This window comes from Xiphophorus couchianus, chromosome 20, assembly GCF_001444195.1.
Source record: "Xiphophorus couchianus chromosome 20, X_couchianus-1.0, whole genome shotgun sequence".
In the NCBI taxonomy this organism is placed as follows: domain Eukaryota; kingdom Metazoa; phylum Chordata; class Actinopteri; order Cyprinodontiformes; family Poeciliidae; genus Xiphophorus; species Xiphophorus couchianus.
In genome coordinates this window covers 21,406,053-21,428,800 of record NC_040247.1, presented here as the reverse complement: position 1 = coordinate 21,428,800, position 22,748 = coordinate 21,406,053, and the positions used below count along the sequence as shown (strand labels likewise).

The window sequence follows — 22,748 nt, the reverse complement described above, 5'->3', positions numbered from 1 at the left end:
GGATCTATGGAAAAAGGTCTGTGATCTAAAACGTAAACACCATGGCCTGCCTCTTCATCTGTTCAATCCTGGCTTTGTATTTCTAAACATTTGTTGAACAAGATGTACAAAGAGACAAACTGTGAAAAGCAGCAAAAGGACAGATTTATTGTCTCTCTGTCCTTCAGTCTCACACTACCATGACTCCATTAATGAAGAAGAGGTGGTAGACTGGAGGACTGGGACACATTTATTGAAGAGTAATGTGAGAAAGTCATTAAGGGGAAAGAGAAAAACAACAGCTGGGAAGAGGATCAATTAAAAACTAACGGCATCTATACAAAATCTCTGTTTTCTGAAAGTGGTTCATAAGACTGCAGCCGGGCAGCACAGTGCACACCTGAACAGCAGAATGAATAAAAGATGATTAAACTGGACTTATGAATTTAAAAAAAACCCCACAGAAGATCTCATCAGCCTCATGGAACTGATCAGTTCAACAGTTTGATCCTAAAAGTCATGGTTAAACAGGCTTAAAAAGCCAGAGAAGAAGAGATATGAATAAAGATTACAGGAATAGGAACAGACAAATTACTGAGAAATAAGAAGGGATCAACAGATTATTTTGTACTTCATGTTGTGCATGTGATTCACTGCTCTCCGAACACAGCTGGAAGGTATTCTCTTACTAAGAAATTGTTCTTGTGAAAGCCCCTCTACTGATTTAACCAATATGCAACAAATAGTAGCTGTGTGATTTGCTCTTTGTTCCCTTGTGTGCCATGCAAAACCAAAAGTTTTAAGTGGAAATTCCACTCAAAACTAAAACCACAAAGGGAAATGACAGATTAAATACAAAGTGCTACAACTAGACTGGAATGCCTTTCAGATTTAGAGAGGCATAGTTTTGTGTGAGGTCAAAGAATGATGCTGGAGTTTGAAGAGGGAAAGATGGGGTTGTTTTTTGTGGTTTCTGGTCTAACACCATCACAAGAGCCTCCAGTGCAGCAACACGAACAAGGCAGAGTAGGAATGTACCTACACAGTTTATCCAAGCTCTGTAGGTCTGAAACATTGTTCTGTTTGCTCAACTTGATTTCACAGCAGAGAACCTAAGAACTTTTGCTAAATTCAATGCAAGTTCAACAACATGCTCAACAAATTTAGACACAAATCATCCATTAAAGTTCATGTTCTTGAGTTATCTGAATGTTCAGCTTCCTACATCCAGAACAGATACTGTAGATATTCCTTTTTATTTCACCCTTTTATCAGATTTTCAGTTTAGTTCTCCATCACTGCATGTTTGAAAAATCAGCTACAAAAAAAAAAAAACATTTCTTGTGGATCTTGGAGAAAACCTCAGATTATTTTGAGCAATAAAGAAACTTTGATGGTCAGATTGTTGGAGTTCATTGTAAAATAATTAAAAAAACAAAAACAACTTGATTATCTGCATCTTGTCATGCTAATGACAAACTCACAAAAATTCTTAAGGTACTTATAAACAAAAAAAATAGACAAAACTCCTACAAACAAATACTGAAGTTAATTGTGGAGGTGCAGAAACCTCTTGTATTTTTAGGAAAATTTGACTCAGTGCTGAAGCATTACAGTGATGCTGTTGATGCTGGTACTGTGGCAGAGTACCAGGGACAGACACAGGAAAACCTGTATATCCTGAGAATGTACAACCACGATTACCTAAAGAATAAAATTCCATTTTCATATTTTCCTCGGTCCAGCTGATCTTTGAATAGTCACAGTCCTTCTGCAGACTGTGGTATGGACTTCATTTGTTGTGAGGGGAGATTTACAGGTTATATTATGACTTCCAGAGGTCAATCTTCACTTAATGTTTTAGTCCCATCCAACGCTGCTTACCTATGCATGCATGGATTGAACATGCAAACTCTATGCAGAAAGACTCCCAGCAGGAGTTTGAACCCAGGACCTTCTTGCTCGTAAAATGGTGCCACTGTTCAGCTGAGTTATTACTTTAACCTTCAAATACATGCAAATAACTTTCCACTGCTTTGTTTAGCAAATAATGTCATACAAAGACTAACCAGAGAGTACTAACATCCTCAGGAAGCAACTCTAAACATCCCAACACTGAAGTAATTAAAAGGAACTTTTTAAAGTAATTCCCCAGTTACTTTGTAATTATCTAGTAACTTTGTAGAAGGTTACATGATTTATGTTGGTTAATTCTTCCAAAATGAGTTTTTGGTGCTTTCTGGTCATCAACAATTTCCTGATTGTACAATAAAGGAAATGTATTTTTCCTATTTTTGTAGAGGAGATTGGTCTCTGACACTGCAAGACAATCAGACCCACCATACTGTGAGCTTGTTTTGTCTTTACAAGCTTACAAAAAAAGGAAGCAGAAAGTCATGTTTATGTTCCTGTTGAGATCCCAACATGAGAGTTTTTGAAATGTCATAATATCAAGGTCTGATTCATCTCAGCAGATTCCAATTACACTTAGTCATAAAGAAGAACCACTCTGGTGTCATGCAGGTAAAACTGTGTTTTCCGTTAAACATGCACACAAGACCCAACAAAATATAAAGAAGTGGGAGTTTGATTGTGTGTGATGCTTGGGTGTCGAGCCCTAAAGGGGAGCCGGATTACAGAAAGATGTTGGAAAGATTCGGGCATGTGGGGGCGTCTCTCCTCCCCCTCTCGCCTGTGGCAACAACAGTGTGGGGTTTCTGTGTGTGTGTGTGTGTGTGTGTGTGTGTGTAAAATTGTCTTACCGTTTGATAGTTGACAATCTCCTGGAGGCTTTCTCCACACTTTTCAAGGCATTCCTGCAATATTGCCAACACACAAATGTCATTATAGTTCCTTTTCTGTGCACAGCACTGTTTTCACGACAGATTTTAGATCTGCTCTTTGGACAAGTCGGTGCTAACACTCAGTGATTCGAGGAGTTTTTATCTCCCTAAGGGACACTTACACTGACATGAGAAGGAGCCTGAATGTTTTAATAAAAAAAAAGCAACAGGCTTTGCGTAAACATTTGTGTCTGTCTGTGGTCACCTCTTTCATCACCAGAACAGCTGGATTCGTCCAAGTCTGGACAAAACTGTTTATCCAACCTTGCAATCATTTTTAATGTTGGGGAATCTCAGGAATGCACTTCCAGAGATAGATGGCTGGTCGTCCGTTGGGAAAAACGCTCAGATTTTTTTTGTCAGCTTGTACTCACCGATATCATCTCCTCCTTCTTGCACTGGTGGGACAGATCTCTGATGCCATTCACAAAAAGTTTATTGGCGCTGACATAAACCCTGCCGGCCTCGATCATCCCGCTGCACAGCTTCACCAGCTAACATGATAAAAGAAAAAGAAAGCATCAGCACAGCAGCCTGTTTGATCGGTCACATGTTTTAAACAATGTGCTCCGAGGGTAATAATAGACCATCACATGAGTGATGAGTGATTGAGTCATATGAAAGAAGAATTACTCTCTCTGCTTGTGAGCTGTTAAAGACCAGTGAAATTATAATGACAATATTTAAATAAAAGCAAGAATTAAACAGATCGAAAAGACGAAATGATCTGAAGACAAAACCTTACATGACAAAGCATCAGCACTTACATCATAAGTCACAAATCTCTAAACGATAATTAAGATAAAATAAATACGCATTTTTATATTCTTATTGGTGATTTTCAATATGCAGTTTGTGGCATATTGATTAAAAAAGCATCCCTTAACCTTAACTGTGGCCCTTTTTAAAGGTTTAACATACTGATCAAAGGCAGCAGCAATGGTGCCTTTGATCAATATGCCTAATGACAAGATTGTTAATCGTTCTTTCTTTTTGTTATTGTTTCCAACAAGGCTTTTGTGGTTTCTTTTTTATAAATCTTTAACATTCATATTACAGCTACCATATTTTTAAAAAGCATTTCACATTTTGCTACTTTACATTCACAGTTTTGCGACAGACCAAAAAATAGTTAAAGAGCTAGAAGGAAACTGATACATGACTGATTTTTTTTTCTTTTTTTACAAACACAAACCTGAAAAGTGTGCTATTCAAAAGTACTACAGAACTACATTTTACTACAGCTGCAAGTTAGGGAGTGACATGTTTGTTTAATATTTTCTGCAAATTAGCTTCCGCTCAGTCAGATCGCTGGGAAAGCATCAGATCAATTTTTAAGTCTCTATGGATTCTCAACTGGATTAAAGTCTAAACTTTGACTGGGCCATGACAAAACCCATAAATACACTTCGAGCTAAGCTATTTCAGTGAAGCCCTGACTGTGTGTTTTGGGCTGTTGGAAGGTGAACCTCATATTAGTCTTTTGCAGCCTGTAAAGGGTTTTCTTACAGGACTCTCAATCACCAGTTTCACTATCAAAGAAAAGTAAGCGGCAGCACGATGCTGCCACCACCCTGTGTTACGAAACATTTTACATGTCAGCAAAAAAAGTTCAATCTGGTCCCGTTTGACCTGGGCAACTTTTTCCACAAGTCTGCTGTGTTTTCTACGTTGCTTGAGGAAAAATGAAAACAGCACATGTTATGGTTTTGTCCTTGCCATTCGTCCATTAAGGTCAGATTTGTGATCCTTGGTTAATGGTTGTCTTGTCTACAGACTCCTGACGGTCATGTTTCTATGCTATTCTTCTTCCATTTTGAAATTATGGATTTGTAGTGTTCTGTGAGAAGTTTAACAACTGGTAGCCTACAGTCCCATGACACAGATTGTCTTAAGGGTGCTCATGGTTGCAGGACATCAGGCAGATTACTTGGAGTCTCATGACAGTTGAGCATTTAGGACATATTGTATGATCTGTCAGTATCATAGGAGAAAATAGATTTTTAGATAATGAAACTAGAATAAAAGCCACTGTGTGTTTTCTAAAAAGGTTTCAGTGGCATTTATTCAACTGTATATGGAAAGGAAGACAGAAAGAGTTGAGATGCAGCAAATATTCCTGGGCCGGGAATCGAACCAGGGACCACCGCCTTGAGTACTGTAGCCTCAGTACATGGTGCGCCTGCTTGAGCCCAACCACAGCATGTTTTAAGATGAACAATACATGAAAAAATATGTTTCTGGAATCGGGGTAAACAGAGTTCGTCATTTTCGGTTTGTTGTTTCATACACTCCAATTTTCTGTCTCTCTCTATTGTAAGACGAGTTTCATACAAATGTAACAAAAAATTATAAAGTTGGAAAGCAAACATTGATGTAATTTACTACTAAAGCATCATTTTGATGCCTAAAAAAGTTTATGTCATATAACAAGAAGCAGGCACGATGGTAGCTTCCCTTTTAAGCACCACATGAGGAAGCAACTACTACACCTCCCCACTTAAGAGGTAATATGATGAGCTCCACAGTGGTAAGTTGTCATTAGCAGCACACTGATGCAGCTGTGCATAAAACAGCATCAGAGAGAGAATGTTGATGCATGGAGGGCGTGCAGTAAACCTTTAATTATCTCATTTAGAGCAGAAGTTCCCAAGGCTGAAACTGTATGAATGCGTTTTTCTAGGAGGCTGGCACTGCCGTCAGTAATGCATGCACGCCGGCTACGTGAATGATTGCTGCTAAAATGAGCTGCTGGAATGAAGGCGTGTGTGGGCGTGTGTGTGTGTTTCTGACATGTAAAGCGTGCTCCCTTGTGTAGAAAAGTCACTGTCCAAAATCTGCATTTAAATTCACGTGTGCAGAGCTGAGAGTTTTTCTGAAGCAGCAGAAAATGTGAAGGAGCGTGACACATGCTGACCCCTCCGGGCCAGCAGTGGCATGCAGTGTATGTAAACACATTGACATATATGTGAATCTGATCTAATTGTGTGGTGTACCAAGCCTTCAGCCTGTGAGCAAGGTCATTAGATGTACAATAAATGTGTTTGCAGGACCAAAACAGGCAGAGCAATGCAAAATCTCTGCAGAGGAGTAAGCTTTTGAATTGGCAGTGCAAAGATTTTGCCTTGTTAAAGATAATCTGCAGCAGTTTCAGGGTCTTTTGGTTGTTTATGATAAGGAAACTAATTCATATCCTAATGCAAGTCCTCAGTTTAATCACTTTTTTGGTTATTGCAAAACACTTTTTTGGGGGGGGCACTTTCTTATCAGCTTTTCTGAATCTTGGTAACATTATCCACTAAAACCCATCAGTGATGTCAAAGCAGCGCAGCAACATGGGCTGGCTGAACAAGCAAGCAAATCACCTTGATTCAAAACCTCTCCAATCTCTCTTCTCCGACCTTTTCTCATCTTTCAGTGGAGCTTAGTCAGGGATCAGAGTTCAGCAGGCGGTCCTGACCTGTCGGCTGGAGGAATAATCCATCAAAGGGCTTCTATTTTCTTTATGGGGTAGTTAATTTAAAATGTTAGATTATGAACCTGAATTCTGATGTGCAATAACTATCTAAGCAGGACAAGCAAAGGGTTTTAAAGGATGCTGTCTGAAAGTTCGCTACAATAGTGCAATTATAGATTTTTATTTGCTTATTTTCTTTCTTCTTAATTCAAATCTGTTTTGATTTGCCCATGCTTGTGGTCTGTATCAACAACTTTAAACAAAAATGTGGTTGTTGTTTGCAATACAAACACTCAAAAAGTCATACTACAAAGACAATCCCTAATAAATACATTGTTTCTAGGGAACTATATTTTAAAGCTACCCTATTTTATATTTAACAAACACTAACGTTCCAAAAAAAACAAAAAACCTGTTGCGTCATTGCTTTTGGGAACCATCTTTTATCTTGATTACAGGCAGCACTTTGTACTACGGAACATAACGCTTCCTCTGCATTTATTGGTGTTTGTTCTTGGTGTTTGTACTGTGTACTGTGTGCGTGCCTTCGTGTGTAGGATATGAAAGACAGAAATATCCTCACACGAAGACAAAATGTTTTCAGTTCAATGGTTCATACCTTGTCAAGCTTTGCCTCGATTTCCACCACGTCTGTCTCCACATCATCAATTCCGGCCCTGCAGGGGGAAGACACAAAGACACTCGGTTAATCAGATCTGCTTTCTCTCTCATGCCACTTCTGACAGAAGGATAACCTGAGAGACAGACAGAGGAATCAATAGATTATTTGGGACAGATTCTTGGATAAGCAGCAAAACACAATATTTCGTATTGTTCCAATTACTCGTAGTTTCTTGGAAAAGTATTCACACCAATTTTCACATTTTGTCAATTGTTTTTGTAGGATTGTATGTTGAAGATCAACACAATGCAGTTGATCATGATGAAGTGGAGGGAAAATGATACATGGGTTTGAACTTTCTGCAAATAAAAATCTAAAAAGTGTGGAAGGTATTTTTATCCACCCCCTTTCCAACGAGACCTGTTTAGGAACATCACTTTTCAAGTCTTTCCACAGATTCTTAATCAGATTAAATTTTGGACTTTAAGCCTTTCTAACACATGAATATGCTTTAATCAAACTATTCATTTGTAACTTTATGTTTAACATTGTTGTCGTCAACTTCAACCATATATTCTGTAGGATGTTATTGGATTAAGCGCCATCAAGATACAAACATGTCACATTTTACAGATTCTGATTTTAAAATTTTTTAATTAAGTATCATTTTCCTTCCACTACAATACTCTGTGTTGGTTGATTACATAAAATCCCAATAAAATGCAATGCAGTTTCTCACAGAAACCTGAAAAAATCTTTAAGAGTGCAACGGATGTGAAGATATTGCAAGGGACTGAATATAGAGACATAGAAAAGTTTTAAAACTTTGTGTCTTTGGAATAGGAAAGAAAGGGAGGGCTGTCGTGTTGGAAGAGCCGTATGCTGTTGTGCACTGTAACGTAACGCTGTGTACTCAGAGCTGCCATCGCATCAACATCTGTGGTTTAGCCTCCTGCACATTAAGCTGCAATCAGCCACCAGACATCGCAGCCTCTCAGGTTTGAGCATTAATCCTGATGTTTAGATCAACAGCGGCATCGCTCTGGTAGATTAGTGGCCCAGCAGAGCAGTAAAGAAAAAAAAAAAAATCAATGAATGACATCATGCAGAGACGTCTGCACTGATAAAGCTAATAAAGCACTCAGCAGCAACACGGACGGGTTCATCGTCACCTTCAGACATTTCACAGAATTTAAACTACTGTTAGTTTTCATTTCTCTGTTTATTCAGTCTGAGGGTAATGAGACTTGAAGGCCTTCAGCAGGAGTGTGTCAGGTGGTTTTGGAGGGCGATCAGCCTTAGCCATCCCTCCCCTCAGGGTCTTCTTCCATTAGCGCAGAAGTACACAAACACACACACACCCCTCCATGACCACACACACGCAGGGTCAGCTGTTATGGCAACCTCTTTCTAAGTGGGTCACAGAGGCTGCTCATAAGGTCATCTTTCTAAATCAAATTTTCATTCTTATTTGTCTGACGCCACTCTACGCTTCCTTGGAAAGGCAAAACAAGGTTCAAAAGTAATCCTGTGGAGGAAAATACCACAGAACAACTCCTATTTAGCCCTAATTAAATTTATATAACTCATGCCAGCATTTACATTCTTCAATTTCAGTTGTTCCTGCCAAGGAATCAGCATCACACCCCTAAATCTGTTGTAACTTGCCAACCATATACCTCAGAGCGTCACTGATCTCATCATCCAGTCCCAGCCCCACCCTGATCCCAACTCGTTTACAGCTGATCCCATGCGTCAGCTGTAAAAATGCGGTCTACAGATGGGGAAAGATATGGCCAATAGCACCTGCCAACCTAGTTTATTTTCCAAAGGTCATAACTCTGCTGTTGCCATTTTTACCCAACAGCAGGCTGAAGGGTGATGTGGGAGGGGCTAACGGAGATCTGTTCTCACCTGCTCCACAGAACGGCATTCCTGAAATGCTTATAAGCTCCAATGGTTCAATGTAAGGCAAAGAAATGCTAATTTTTTGACTTTTTATGACTTCTTGAGTTCTTTGCCACTTAACACAATGTGTTGATTGTATAGAGGTTTCCTTTTATTATCACAGCATGGTATGTAAATTATTTTAAAGAACAACAGAAGATAAAACACAACATTGCTCCGTCTGTGGATCCGCCAAGGGAGGAGTGAGGGGGCAGAATTTGCAGGTTCCCACTGATCTCCACTGTGACATTTTTTCTCTTATTTATGCTCACAGAAATGTTGTATATCCACAAATCTTTCTCAGCCACACCCACCCCACCTAAATATGACAACAGCATGACGAAACTCCTGAAATTCCTTGATGGCTTCATTATTTAGTTCTGGTGCACCAACCGGAGCTTTTGGGACCAATTTCAGATTCTGAAAGGCTGTGAACTGTGAACTGTCAATTTCAATTTCTCTTTCCGTACAATAGATAGACGTGATGCGTTTCTGTTAATTATTGTAAAACTACATCTGTAGAAGCAAAACTGAGTAGAAACGAATTACACTAAAGCATATCTCCATTAGTCTTCCACAAGAGATCTGTTTTTCCTCAGTACAAAAGCAAGGAAAACATGATTATAGTAATAGTTCAAATTATCAGCAGAATTTTATTGCATTAAGCAAGGTTAGCATTAATAACTGTCTCTATGTTTAATCTATGTAGAGATCTTTGGTAAACCCCACAAAGTAATTTATGTCATGGTAGACTTATAATGAAAAGTTAAAAGGACAAGGAAAAAAACTACACAGCAACATATTCACAATGTTCTGGTTATCTGCTGACCTTTCCTTCCCTTTTAACCTTAAGTTGCCGCATTAATTAACAGCTATTACACCTGTGTTGAAAATAGTTGGCCAGCTTCTAGCAGCTTTTGTACTCTGAATTAATATTCAAGCATCTTCTGTGCTGAAAACATTAAGCTGGGTATTCTTCATTTAGAAACAACTTCCACACTGAAGAGTGTTGCCATCAGCCCCACATGTTAGTGCTTGTGCTTACTGATTGGGATAAAGCTGCATTATGACACCCAAGCCTCCGCCTGGCTGCCACCGGGCTTGCACAACTTCCAACTTAGACTGCAAGTACTATAAAGAAAAGGTTATTTATATATTCAAAGTTGTGATTGGACATGTACATCTTTATAAATTAAATTAAACTAAAAAGATGTAGAATAGCTCCTTTGTTCTTTTTTCTTCAACAGAAAAGGATTTCACACACCCACTCTAGGCACAGCTTCATCCTGTTCACAGCATTGGTACAGGACTGAGTACAGACAGATTCCCTTTAGAAGAACGGTTCTCTCATTTATCACTCCTTTAATAAGAGACCTGGGTGAATTTGAGCAGAACTGCTCAAAATGTAAAGATTTAGTGTTTTGTTGTAAATGGTTAATGGGCAGAACTTATATAATGTTGTATCATGTGTAAAATGTTTTTGCTATTGTTGGTTTGTTACATCTGTCTATGGTACGTTAATACATGAAGTGCTATGAAAAATGATCTCTTTTGGAGATAATACAGTCCAAGTCTGAGTCAGTAGCAACGTGATGCTGTTAGTGCAAGCTTTATAATTTAGATGTCCTAGGTTCACTCATCATAATGCAGATTGGACTTTTATGTAAATTTCTCTGTGAGCATAATAAAAAATGCTTAGATATTTGGTTTACAAAGTAGTTAATCCCCAATCAAGGCCAGTCAAGTGTAACATCATCCATTTCTGGTAACCAGCTGATTTTTCAGTAAATCCCGTGTTTTGGAGCACCACCCATTACATCACAAGTGGCTCTACCAACTTTACCAAGCTGTGCTTTGCTCCCGATCTCTGTACCAGCTCCAGCAGCATCCTCTTCACTGTTAAATCACTCAGAACCACATACCGTCCCATCAAGCGGCTGTTCAATCTGGGGTACAGGCCCATTACAAGCTCGCAGTGTCTCAAGTAGCACCGACTGCCAATAAACACAGACTCAGATTTGATGACAAGGATTGCAGACAACACTCGATGCAGCTGCAGCCAAAACAGTATTGATCTGAGCTCTTAGCTTCAGCACAAGATGGCTGCGCTACTTGTGCTTTTTGCAGAAAAGTTACAAACTTCAGTGTTTCTTGAAAGATTAGATGCATCCACAACGGCACTGCTACAGACCTACAAGATGCGAAAGATGCTTGTCCTCTTTTGGTATTTTAATAAATGAGACGCATTATAACTTTTCCACTAACTGAGTGGGATTAAAGTGAAATGGAGTAAAACTCAATCTTAAAGAGGATTACGGGTCATAATAAGATGCTTCCTGTGACTTTGGGTTTAAAACTTGAACAAGTGGCTCAAAGCAGCTCTGTGGATGATGAGGATGATGATGCTGGCCACTCAGAGAGGGGGATGGGCCTGAATGCACCACCAGTTTTAGCGTAGTGTACGTCGTCTGAGGTCTGACATCGCTAATGTGGAGGGGGGAAGGGAAGCCACACGTGCACCGGCTACACGTGTCCCCCCTCCCTTCAGCACACACGACCTCTGTCCACAACAGAGTAGTGAGTCCAAGGCTCTCCTCCACTCAGATGACGAACCGTAGCATGAAGCATGCACAGATTTTGTCTTGCATCTCTTCACACACGTCAAAACATAGAGCAAATGTGAACCTTTGGTGTCTTCAAGACTGAATCTGCCATCACTTCATGCACGAGCACAATGGCAGAAAAGATTGGAATGTTCTGATGTGCCAAGCAAAATTAAAGAAGCTCAACTACTGGATATTGTTGAATATTAACCTGATATTGTCATGTTCCGTGTTTTTCCTGTGTATTTATTTCGAGTTTCTGTGTTTCTGAGTTTCCATGTTGTCCTGTCTTCCCCTTGATTGTCCCCAGGTGTTTCTCGTCCCCGTAATTACCTCCTGTGTATTTAGTGTCACCTGTGTGTCTGTGTCTTTGTCGGGTCCTCGTCTCATTTGGTGTCTAATGTGCTCAGTCCTTCGTGTTGTCCTGTCATTATACCAGTTGCTACCCTGGCTTCCGCTCAGTCGTGCTGCCTGTGTTTTTGGACTGTTTTTGGATTTTGTTCATTAAATCTTCATTATTCATCTAACCTGGTTCCATCTGCGTCTGCCCCACCACCTCAACACCACCCTTACATAACAGATATAGACAAAAATGTATAATAAGAATATTTAAACCATGTAACCAAACCCTACTTGTTACTGATAACCAACTTTTTGCACTGGTTAAAAGTCCTCCTTGTCATCATCATAATTTTTTTTCACCTTTGAAAGATTCCCCAGATTCAAGTTCAGATTCTGGCTGGGCCAATGCAAAAATCATAACATTACTACCAGTTAAACAAAACATGACGGTAAATGTCTAAATCTACCACAGCTTCCAATAATCTTGATCCTAACTCTATGCAGGGGACATAAAAAAACCATTCTATGGGCGTGCTGTGGTGGCAGGGGATTAGCATGCCCCACGTTTGGAGGCCTTAGTCCTTGACGCGGACGTCGCAGGTTCGACTCCCGGTCCCGACGACCTTTACCGCATGTGTACCCTCCTCTCCTCACCCTCCTTCCTGTCTGCCTACTGTAGAAAAAATACGAGCCACTAGCACCGCAAAAACTTTTCTGAGAAAAAAAAAAACATTCTATGACCGATTAATATCTATTTATATTAGGATGAGGAGTGACATCCCTTTGTGTGCATTAGAAAGCAAGCAGCCAGTGTCATACAGGCCTGTGGTTCACTAATATTTAAAAAATAAAGACAGCAAAATAATGAAGCTGATACATGGAAGTTATTTTTTTCTAAGTTGGGAAATTCTAATAACTGGAGTTAGAAACAATTTTACACAAAATGAGGAAAGCATGCAATGGAAACATCATTGTTATGTGTTGTGACAGTTACGATAAATCCACATTGTGCTCTTACTTCTGTTTTTCATCTGTAATAACAATCCACCTCCATCATCTGTATAAACTTCGAACATCAGAGACTCCATCTAGAAGGCTGACTATTTCATCGACATGTAAAATGAGAATTCCTGACACTTGGAATAGTATTGTTCAATAAATATTGCATATTAAATAGTAATTTGGGATAGTAATTTTGAGCACAATGACAATATTTTTGAGCATCTTTTTCTCATGTGAAGACAAAACTGTCACACATGGGCATGGGCATTTAAAAAAATCAAACCAAAACACATGTACACCAAACCAGAAACCTAAAGAGCATGTGGTTATGCCAGAAATGTCTAAACCCTTGCAGACAAAAGTCAGACAAATTAAAAAACAGCTAAATTTAGCCCAGTAAGTAGCTGTGCTAGCTCTTTACTAAATAATGAGAATATTCAAGTTTTAAAAAGTGCCTCCAATCTGCTGGAGTGTTTCTTCTTGAGCAACAAATTTCAGGTCAAGAAAAAAACAAAACAAAAAAAGAACCACTTTGCCTGTCAATTCCAGTTTCAGTCCTCTCAACATGCATGCTTAATTTTTCTCAGCAGCAGGTTCAAATGTTAATTACCGCAGCGCCTCTGGGAACCTGCGCACCAGACATGGCAAAGATACATTTGTAAGCCGTCTCAGATGTTGACATGCATATTTTTCTCAGCCTTCATTTAATCGGTCCTGTTGGCACATTGAGGGCATCATTAAGCAACTCAGCAATGTTTTGAGGCTCACTCAAATCCTGAGTGGCTGTTCAAAGTTTCAGAGCACTTTGTTTTATTCTGTTCATATGTGGTCACTTAAATAACTCTGGTGTGAGATCTATCACCTTGTAGTGTTTAATAAGATTATTTATTTTGACAATGAAATTTAATGCACAGGAGTACTTCAGTCAATAATGCAAATATGCCACAAAGATTATTTTTCATCTGCTGTTCCAGGCTTGGTACTGGTATAAAACAAGACTGAAATATAAATCACATGATTGTTAAACACAACAAGAACTAAAAAAGTAAAAATCGGAGATTAAATACAAAACATCTGGTCAGCGTGGTGGATGGAGTCTCTTTGTCTTCCAGTCTGAAAATGATGGCTGAGATTGATATCCTCCCAAATGATCAACAGTGGTTCGTTCTGCTTCCTGCAGACATTCCGAGCTTTCAGCATCACCTTCTCATTAAAAATAGAATATGCGCTTTTGTCGTCCAGATTGCACACACACAGAGCGACAAATGCATACGTCAAAATTTCCTCTGCCCATATTCCAAGCCGTGGGCTCCATAGCAACCATTCATTGACCCCAATCTCCATGGCAACAGGCATCTCCATTACTCACGCCTTTTTTCCTGACTAATTTTCTCTTTGTCTGATCTGTCTGGAGTCGTGCATCTCCCTGAAACTATTTCAGGTCTCCCTTCCCCCATCCAAGGTGAATGTTATCATCTTATTTGTCAGACAGGAAAGGAAAAATGTTCACCCCCGTCCCCTCCTGAGAATATCAAGCCAGTGTGTTGCAATCATGAACCTCTGGCTTCGCAGCTGCATGCGGCGCCCGCTGTCAAGAGGAAAGTGCCCTTGAATTGCATACAGATTTCTTAAAAAGCTACAAACAGAGAGTGATCTGTCACACGCTCTGGAAACACGTTCATGTCTATCAGTCAGTTTTCTCTTTTCACAGCACTTCTTGTGCATGTTTGGAAATTTCTCATGGGATTTCTAAAACATTTCTAAAACAATAAAATCAGTAATTCACCTAATGTGTTCCCAGAGAGCATATTTAGTAAGCGTAGTTCGTTTCTGGGGAGAGCAGGAACAGGTGGTGTTTGGGTGTGGACAATAACCACGGACCATCCTTCATCTCTTTGTTCTGTTAACAGAAATTATTTTCAGCCACTTCCTGTGGCTGAAAATAATTGTTGTAGCATTTATAACTACAACAATTAAATATGATTCCACCTACCTTTCCACTAAAATGTTAAACTGCAATTTAAGCAACGGTATTCAGTCCTCTGGAACGACATTCTCCTCCCCTAAAATTATATTCTCAGTTAGCCTCTTTGTTTTTATTAATGCACGCCTCCTTCTGTCCATTTCACTACCAGTCTGCCTCCTGACTCTCTGTCCATAAGACACATTTCTTAGCTGACAATTCAGCTTATAACAAAGAAGAAGGGAGTCTCAACCAGAGGACTAAGCTGCACTGAAAAGTCTGAATTTGTTCAACAGGATTCAGACCTCATCACTGCTGAATTCTCAAACGAGTGTTCAGAGTCAATTAAAAGAGCCTCAAGTAAATTATTCTCATAAAACACACACACACATGTCGCACACACTCGCTTTAACACAAATAACAAGCCAAACCAAACACTAGTATCCTATGTGAGGCAAACAAAGACGCCTTCACCGCTTCCCCTGAGCCAGCCCCGCCGCCCCTCCCTACACACAACAAACATCACACTCATTCCCTGAAAAAAAAAAAGCATTTGACTGCACCGACGGTCGGCTGATGAGACAAAGAGACCAAACATGATGCTGGAAATAAGGACAACAGACATGGCAACCGACACATATTAAACATCAGGATTAAGCCACTTAAATAAGCTAATATTTCTTACAGGAGCAGCTTGTATCTTGGATGAGGAGAAATTTGCAAAAAACAAAAAAAACAAATTCCCAATTAATATGAGTTTCTAGTTGCTTCGCAGAAGCGATGTATTCTCACTGTGTAGTGCACTCAATATTCTCACAATACAGAGATGAGTCAACAATATCAAATGATATTATGATGTTGTTATTTGATGACTTACCAATGTTGGTAAAAATTAAAATATTATTTATTATGCAAAGGGTTTTAATCATTTGGGGCTTACATTGAGCTATGAATCCTAAATGCTGCACCTATATTGAAGGGAACTATTCTTTAATCCTGATGCTGAGACCTCCATGTCTCCATGTTTAATGTGATGTCAATTGCTAATTTTTTTTTACACATGTAGCATTTTGTATGCATGCCAATGTTTATACTGGTCTTACCTGAGCAGAGCAACTTTTTTCACATGTCATCTGGACGACTGATGGAAAACTACATGAATATGGTGAATTCAAACTTCCCTGCCTGCATTTTATTCTCTGTAGTTGTAATTCCCCAAAACATGAAGGCAAGCTGACATTTAGAGAGAAAACACAGCATCTGTTTCCCACCAGCTGTCAGACCACCTACCACTTGTCCTCACTAAAATATAACATTCACCCAAATATGATTCATCTTTGTTATCGCTGCTCATTAGAAGCCATTCTGTAAATCACTCTTGGTGTAAACAAAACATTTCTAAATATTTCTAGTAATAAACGAAAGTCTTGGACGAGGAAAAGTCTTTTTCTGTCATTCCAGAGTGCATTCCAGCTGCAGGCCAACAGCAAGTGAGCTGGAAAACCTTCCGTGCATGGAGTGTGAAACAGACAGAAACCATTTTCCTCTGATGTATTATTACCACAGCTAAGGCCAGGTGGAGCTATTTTTTCCCCACTTGTAAATTACAACAATTTCTTTGCTTTCCAAAAGGAATGAGGAGGGGGCCGCTAAACAGGGTTTCACAGGAAGTCGCTCCACTGACTTAGAAAAATACAACCTGAGTTACATCATCATAAAGTGACATTTTTTGCTTCGTCAGCAGAAGCTTTTTACAACTCAAACATGTCACAGAAACGGTACTGATTCCTTCAAAACTGCAGTTTTACAGTAAACACATGCCGTTTTGGTGACACATTTCTGTATATTTGTAGACCTGTTTCGTCAGCAAAATATTTATACATGTCTGTATTTATTTAGCAAGAGCAAATGAGTAGAAGAATGCAGTTCTCATTCTTGACTGCAAAACTTGCAAGTCCATACTTATCCAGGATATTTTGAATCTGACAAAGAAAACAAGTCTGACGCCAAAGCATTGTATCCTCTGTCTGCAGCATGAAATTAGTATCTGGACCTAAGCTGTTGGACTATTTAAGTCCAAACACAAATTCTTAATGTGAATCCACTGGTTCTTTACTCAAATGCATCAGACGTATTTGGTCTCCATCGCAAATTAGGTTTTGAGGAAGATTTCAAAGACAAAGTGATGACAAGATCACAAAACTGGCTGCAACACCCTCCGACTCTGAAACCAGCGTGTGACGCGAGTTAAGAAACTGTAGATAAAGAGAGCCCGCAGAGCTCTCACAAAAGAATGCGCTCAACAGGAAGCTTAAAAAAGGACAGCATAAAAGTGGGACTGTGCGCTCATCCCAATCCCTAACCTCTTTAACCTTCACTGATCTCCCAGCGGGGTGGAAGCACCAGCAGCACAGGGTGCGTGCACACAGATGCAGCCTGCATGTGAAAAGCAGAGGAGGAAGACCCCCTGTGACGTTTAAGCACTTTGTTCCCAGGACTCATTTTTCTTTTGTGCTTCTGTTCTTTTCAATATCGCAGAAAAAAAAAAAAAAATTAGGCTGACCAGGAAGACATTTAAAACAGCCACTAGAGATTGTGCGTCCTCCACTGAGTCCAACATAATGATTGTAGTGTCTTGGTTCCTTGCATTCTGATTAAACAGTTACTTCTTTTTGCTTATATACAAAGACGAGCAGCAGTAGATGAGCTGCTAAATGAACAGTAGAAGGATGTAGTTGCTACAGCCAGAGATTATTCTGGAGTTTATAAATTGCTGTATTCTGTGCTGTTTTTAACATAGATGGGATGAGTCAGTCCTCCCACTCTGCAGCTTGTATCTTGGATGAGGAGAAATTTGCAAAAAACAAAAAAAACAAATTCCCAATTAATACGAGTTTCCAGTTGCTTCACAGAAGCGATGTATTCTCACTGTGTAGTGCACTCAATATTCTCACAATATAGAGATGAGTCAACAATATCAAATGATCTTGTTATTTGATGACTAACCAGGACACGCATCACAACCCCCACATGCCTGCAAGCGAGGAGCCAAAACCAGGAGAGAATCAAAATGAAAGTCAACGTTGTCCCTTTTGATAATATCCGTTTCCGGCGAAACAAGATTTCCTCGGCTCTGTGCGGTAAAACTGGGGAAGAAGAGCTCATCACTGAAAGCGAAAGGAGACAGATGAGATTATGTCTTTAATCCATGCTGACAAAAGAACCTGTACACCAACCATTCTACTCTACACAGAATTTAGAGATTTCTGAAGGCAGCTAGATTTTAATAAGTGGTATCAGAGTAAATAGGGGGTCGAATACAAATGCACGCCTGATCTACCAGCTATATTCATACTGTGTAAAAAAAACCCAAATTTAATTACAACGTGGAAAATAAACCTACATACCATTTGAACCAGTGAATAAATGTTCCATTGCAAGTCATGCAGCGTGTAATGATCTGCTCCCTGTCCTTTGTGTGTTTGGCCGGTGGCAGGGAGCTTGCCCGCAGCTGTGGTGCCACAGTTTGAGTCAATCCCAATAAATTACATCGCAGTTAGTGGCAACAACAGGAAAAAAAAACTCAAGAGTTCATCACAGGAAGTAGAGGCTATCCCTAAATCTGGTGTGTGAAAAGCCCACATATCATTACGGTTATCATTATTACACCGTTTGGATAAAGAGACAGATTTACAGGTAGGCTTAACATGCATTCCTTGAGTCTTGCTGAGCATAATAGAGACACTGTGTCTGCTACAAGATGCAGGGTATGACATATTTCTTAAAGAATGTCTGGCACTGATAAGACTTGCTGTTCGTGTTACCCCTGAAACCCAAAACCACACCTATATGCATACACCAACACAAGCACAGCGTTTACACACAGTAGTTGGTGAAGCTACTCACACACAAACACACACCTGGCTGACTGTCAAGGTCAGAAGTGTGATCAGACACAGCAACTGCAGGAACATCTGATGAGACCATGCAGATGCTTATTTAGCAGGGCTGTTTTGAGCCAATGTTTATTTTGACTTTCTCCATTAACTAAGTGCTAATAAATTCACCACAAAAGAGTTTTCTGGTTTAAATAAGCTTTTAAAGGCATGGGTGAAAATTTATATATTGATTTTAATTTGGTTTTATGAATAAAAATCTGAAAATCATGGCCTGCATTTATATTCAGCCCCCTTGACTCTGATATTGCCAATGAAAGCCCAGTAAAAATGGATGTCACCTGCTTACTCATACCATAATAAAATGCAAAAGTGTTCAATTGGTTTGATTCCTTTTGCAAGGAAACCTCTTTGATCCAGGCTGTCATGCAGGTTATCAGTGTATAGGTTTAGCAAGAGTAAAACTGTAAGAGTCTGCTAATATGAAATATGATCCATTACCCCACATTAAGAAAGCAGCAAATTTCTTCTCTCAATCATAGAGTTTATATGTGACGCTGCATGCATGTCTGAGAGCAATCACTCTTAACATGTGGAGGTAAAGAGATCCCGCCTTGAAGCCAGCTGTGCACCAGAACAAAGAAGCAAGCTTTGCACAACAGCCAGATCTCGCTCTGTTGTCTTTGGCAGCGCTGGCTGAACATGGGGGGAATAAGACTCCTGCTGACACCGCAGTCAGATCTGCCAAACAGGGAACAACCACAGATTTACACTTCCATCCGTCGAAGAGGGTTCATCAATGTCAAACACTCACTGAGGTCTGGCAGTGTACAACACACCCACGCAAATCGATCACATGTTGGCCAAAAAGTGGCTTTTTTTTAACCCCTCCAGGGGGTCTTTTTGTGGGCTCTAGAGTCCCTTTTCATGAAGTAGGCTGACATAAAAGGGGGAAGGAGAGGGGGGAAGACATGCAGTAAACGTCGCCGGGTCCGGGAGTCGAACCCGCGACGGCCACGTCGAGGACTTGAGACCTCCAAATGTGGGTCGCACTAACCACTACGCCACCACGGCATGCCCGGCCAAAAAGTGGCTTTAAGTCTGGTTTGGTTTAATGTGGAATACTGATGTACAGTTTATGAATATATGCGGGGCTCTTATTGCACGCAAGTGTCACACAGTATTGCAAATAAAGACTTTAAAATGATTTAACTGCTATCATAATAAACCAGCTCCAAATGCTGCGTTGGAATTGGTTTGCAGTGCGTGTACTTGTGTGGTTTTCTTCTTTATGATATTTATTGATGAGAAAAAGGACAAATTAGCTCCACAGTGTCATATTTTTCAGAACCATCCAGACCAACATGAAGCCTACCATTAAACCAGTGAATACCAGTGGTTGTAGAGCCTCACATAAATATAAAGTTAAAGCTGAAAAGAAAAATTGTTTGAAAAACACAAAATAAAACCACAATTTGTTGTACTTGACTTGGACTAAGGCCAGTTATAAGTATTCACTGCATATGTGTATTATTTGGTAATGACTAAAGATTTTGCTGATGACCACCATCCCAGGAAACTCCAAAATTCCTGATCGGATAAAATACCATAGTGTGACTAACTTGAGTAAAGCAACAACCTTTGTATTTTTTAGAAAATGGACCAGGTTATAGTTATTTTTCCATTTTTTCTGTAAATCATACTATTTCTACAGCCAAAACAAGACAATTTTATGTCTTAAGGTACACGCATACTTGGGTGAACTGAAAACCTCAGTGCAATCGGTGAAAAGAAAACTTAATGAAATTATTGATGACAGATTGTAGGTATGGTTTCGCACACAGTTAAAAATGTGATTATGATCCACTGTAGGGTAGACTGGAGATATTTTACCTTGTGACAGATGAGTGACTTTTCACACGCTGACAGAGAATATTTTGAAACAGCAAGGGGAAAGTTTTATGACAGTTGTTGCTTAAGGCAATATTCAAGCTGAGAACTGAAGCCAAAACTGAGTACCGAATAATTTTGTCTTCAACGTACAGAAAATACATCAGTTCGTCTATTAAATGCACTATATACAAAAATAATAGTTAAAGTGAGAAATATTCAACGTTTTGAATACAGATTGTGATATTTGGGAGTATTTCTGTTGAAAAAGACTTACAGTACCTTGTTCTTTGGGATTATCAAGTTTCTTTGGCAAATGTGAAATGGGCTTTCGTTAGCAATTTTGGCTGAGGAAGAGACTTTTTTTTATCATGTTAAATTATGTTCACTGACTTTTACAGAGCCAAGTGCTTCAGATGTTGTTTTGGGTTCATTCAGGAGGCCGACCATTGCTGGGAAGGTTCACATGTTCCATGTTTTCCTAATTTGTGGATAAATTGTGGTACATTGCAATCCCTAAATCTTGAAAGTAGCTTTGTCAGCCATTCCAGATTGATAAATGTCAATCATTTTACTTCTCATTTATTCTCACATTTGCATTGTTTGGGACTGAAAGTGTTGCTCTTTGAGCTCTTTGAGGCTATATCTGGATGTGGCTAGTGAAGTTAAACTCATCCCCCCATCCCGCAAGAAAAAAAAATTGGTTAATCTATCAATTTATGATTTACAATTAGTTTTTCAGACAAGGGCCAGTTAATTTGGCTTTCGTTTTTGCCATTAATAAATAAAACCATCATTTGAAGGCTGCATTTTGTATTTACTGAAGTTAACCTTGTCTAATATTAGCATCCGTTGGATGATCTGATGTAAGCGTGACAAAGCAGCAAAAGCAGAAGAACTCTGTAAATGAGGGGAAATACTTCTATAGGTTTCTATAAACATCTAACTTTCAGTTTCCTTGGAGTATAAACATAACATGTCACACATGTCCATTTCTTTTAGCTACTGGTCAATGTGGTAGGTGAGAACCCAATCCCTCTCTCTGTTCACTCCAACCTTGAAATGTCCCAGAAACCCTTTCTCGTATGCACTGCAGTGAAAGTAATGCCTTTATTCAGTTTATTAGCCTCTGATGCAAAACAAACCACAAGTTGCCTTCACTGTGAAATTTCTAGTTCTGCTTGTTTCATGTGGCGTTTAAAACGAGCACTGGCATAGCCAAAGAAGCTTCCTGTTCAGCTCGCTACATCTGTCTGCTCCACACTCCCATATGTGTGTGCGATTACACGCTGTAATTCCTGTTATACCACAGCCGTGCCTTAATATGTATATTTAACATGGCCATCCTTCCTTCCTGCTCCCAGACATAATGTCCATTATCGAGCCGTGACTGCGGTTCTGCACTTCTGATTTCTTCCAGTTGTACGCAGTGGGCAATCCATCCAATAAACGAGAGGAAGCATTCTGATTTTTGTGTTTTTTCATTTGAGCGGATGCACGTGTGAGGGACTATGAGGGGGTGGGAGAGATGGATCCAAGAAAGTGTGGGACTGCTGACATAGCAGATGGGAATGTTTTCCTTTGGGTTCGGAGAATTCCATAGAGATCTAAAGGCTGGATAACAGGAGAAGGATTGTGACTGGGAATCCGTCAGTTTCTAAGAGTGCAATCAGCATTGCTGTCTCCTCTTGTGTCTCTGAAGAAGATAAGCTTGTCAATGGCATTTTAGGTTAAGCGCTGCAGGAGTGTCTGGATTCAGCGAGGCTCAGGTCTGGTGGGCTGCCAAACAATCGCCTGCATCAGCAGCCCATCATGAAACATTCAGTGATGGATGTTGTAACACAGAAAAGCAAGGATAGCAGAGGAAAAAACAAACAAACAAAGAAGATGAAGTAAATCACAAAAACCCAAAAGAAGTCAGTTAACGGCGGTGTTTAGTAAACACGCTCAAAGCTCATGTCGCTGGTCCAGAAAATCTGACGCAAATTGGTTTAGCCTCCTCCAAATATGGCACCAAATACCGTTGAAGGCAAAAGGAACGTGGGTGGAGGAGGACGCAGAAGCGCCGAGGAGTGGATGAGTAAACAGGAAGAACAAACAACACATTAAAGATGAAAAATAACAGAAAATGGTGGTTCATGCAAATTAGAAGTGTTCAGGGAAACACAAAGGCAGAGAAAGTTGGGCTAAATCTGAACCAGATG

General features: G+C 39.7%; 1 protein-coding gene across 5 annotated transcripts in view; it reads right to left on the bottom strand.

The window, feature by feature from the left end:
* The window catches only part of LOC114134946 (arf-GAP with coiled-coil, ANK repeat and PH domain-containing protein 3-like), a 62,452-nt gene that overhangs the window by 28,554 nt on the left and 11,150 nt on the right, over window positions 1–22,748 (bottom strand). For all 5 annotated transcript variants that reach the window (XM_028001831.1, XM_028001834.1, XM_028001833.1 and 2 more), the window contains exons 2-4: window positions 6,899–6,956; window positions 3,197–3,316; window positions 2,742–2,795 (exon numbers count right to left, since the gene is read on the bottom strand). In XM_028001831.1, coding sequence (XP_027857632.1) covers window positions 2,742–2,795; window positions 3,197–3,316; window positions 6,899–6,956 — 232 coding nt within the window. The remainder of the gene's footprint in view (window positions 1–2,741; window positions 2,796–3,196; window positions 3,317–6,898; window positions 6,957–22,748) is intronic.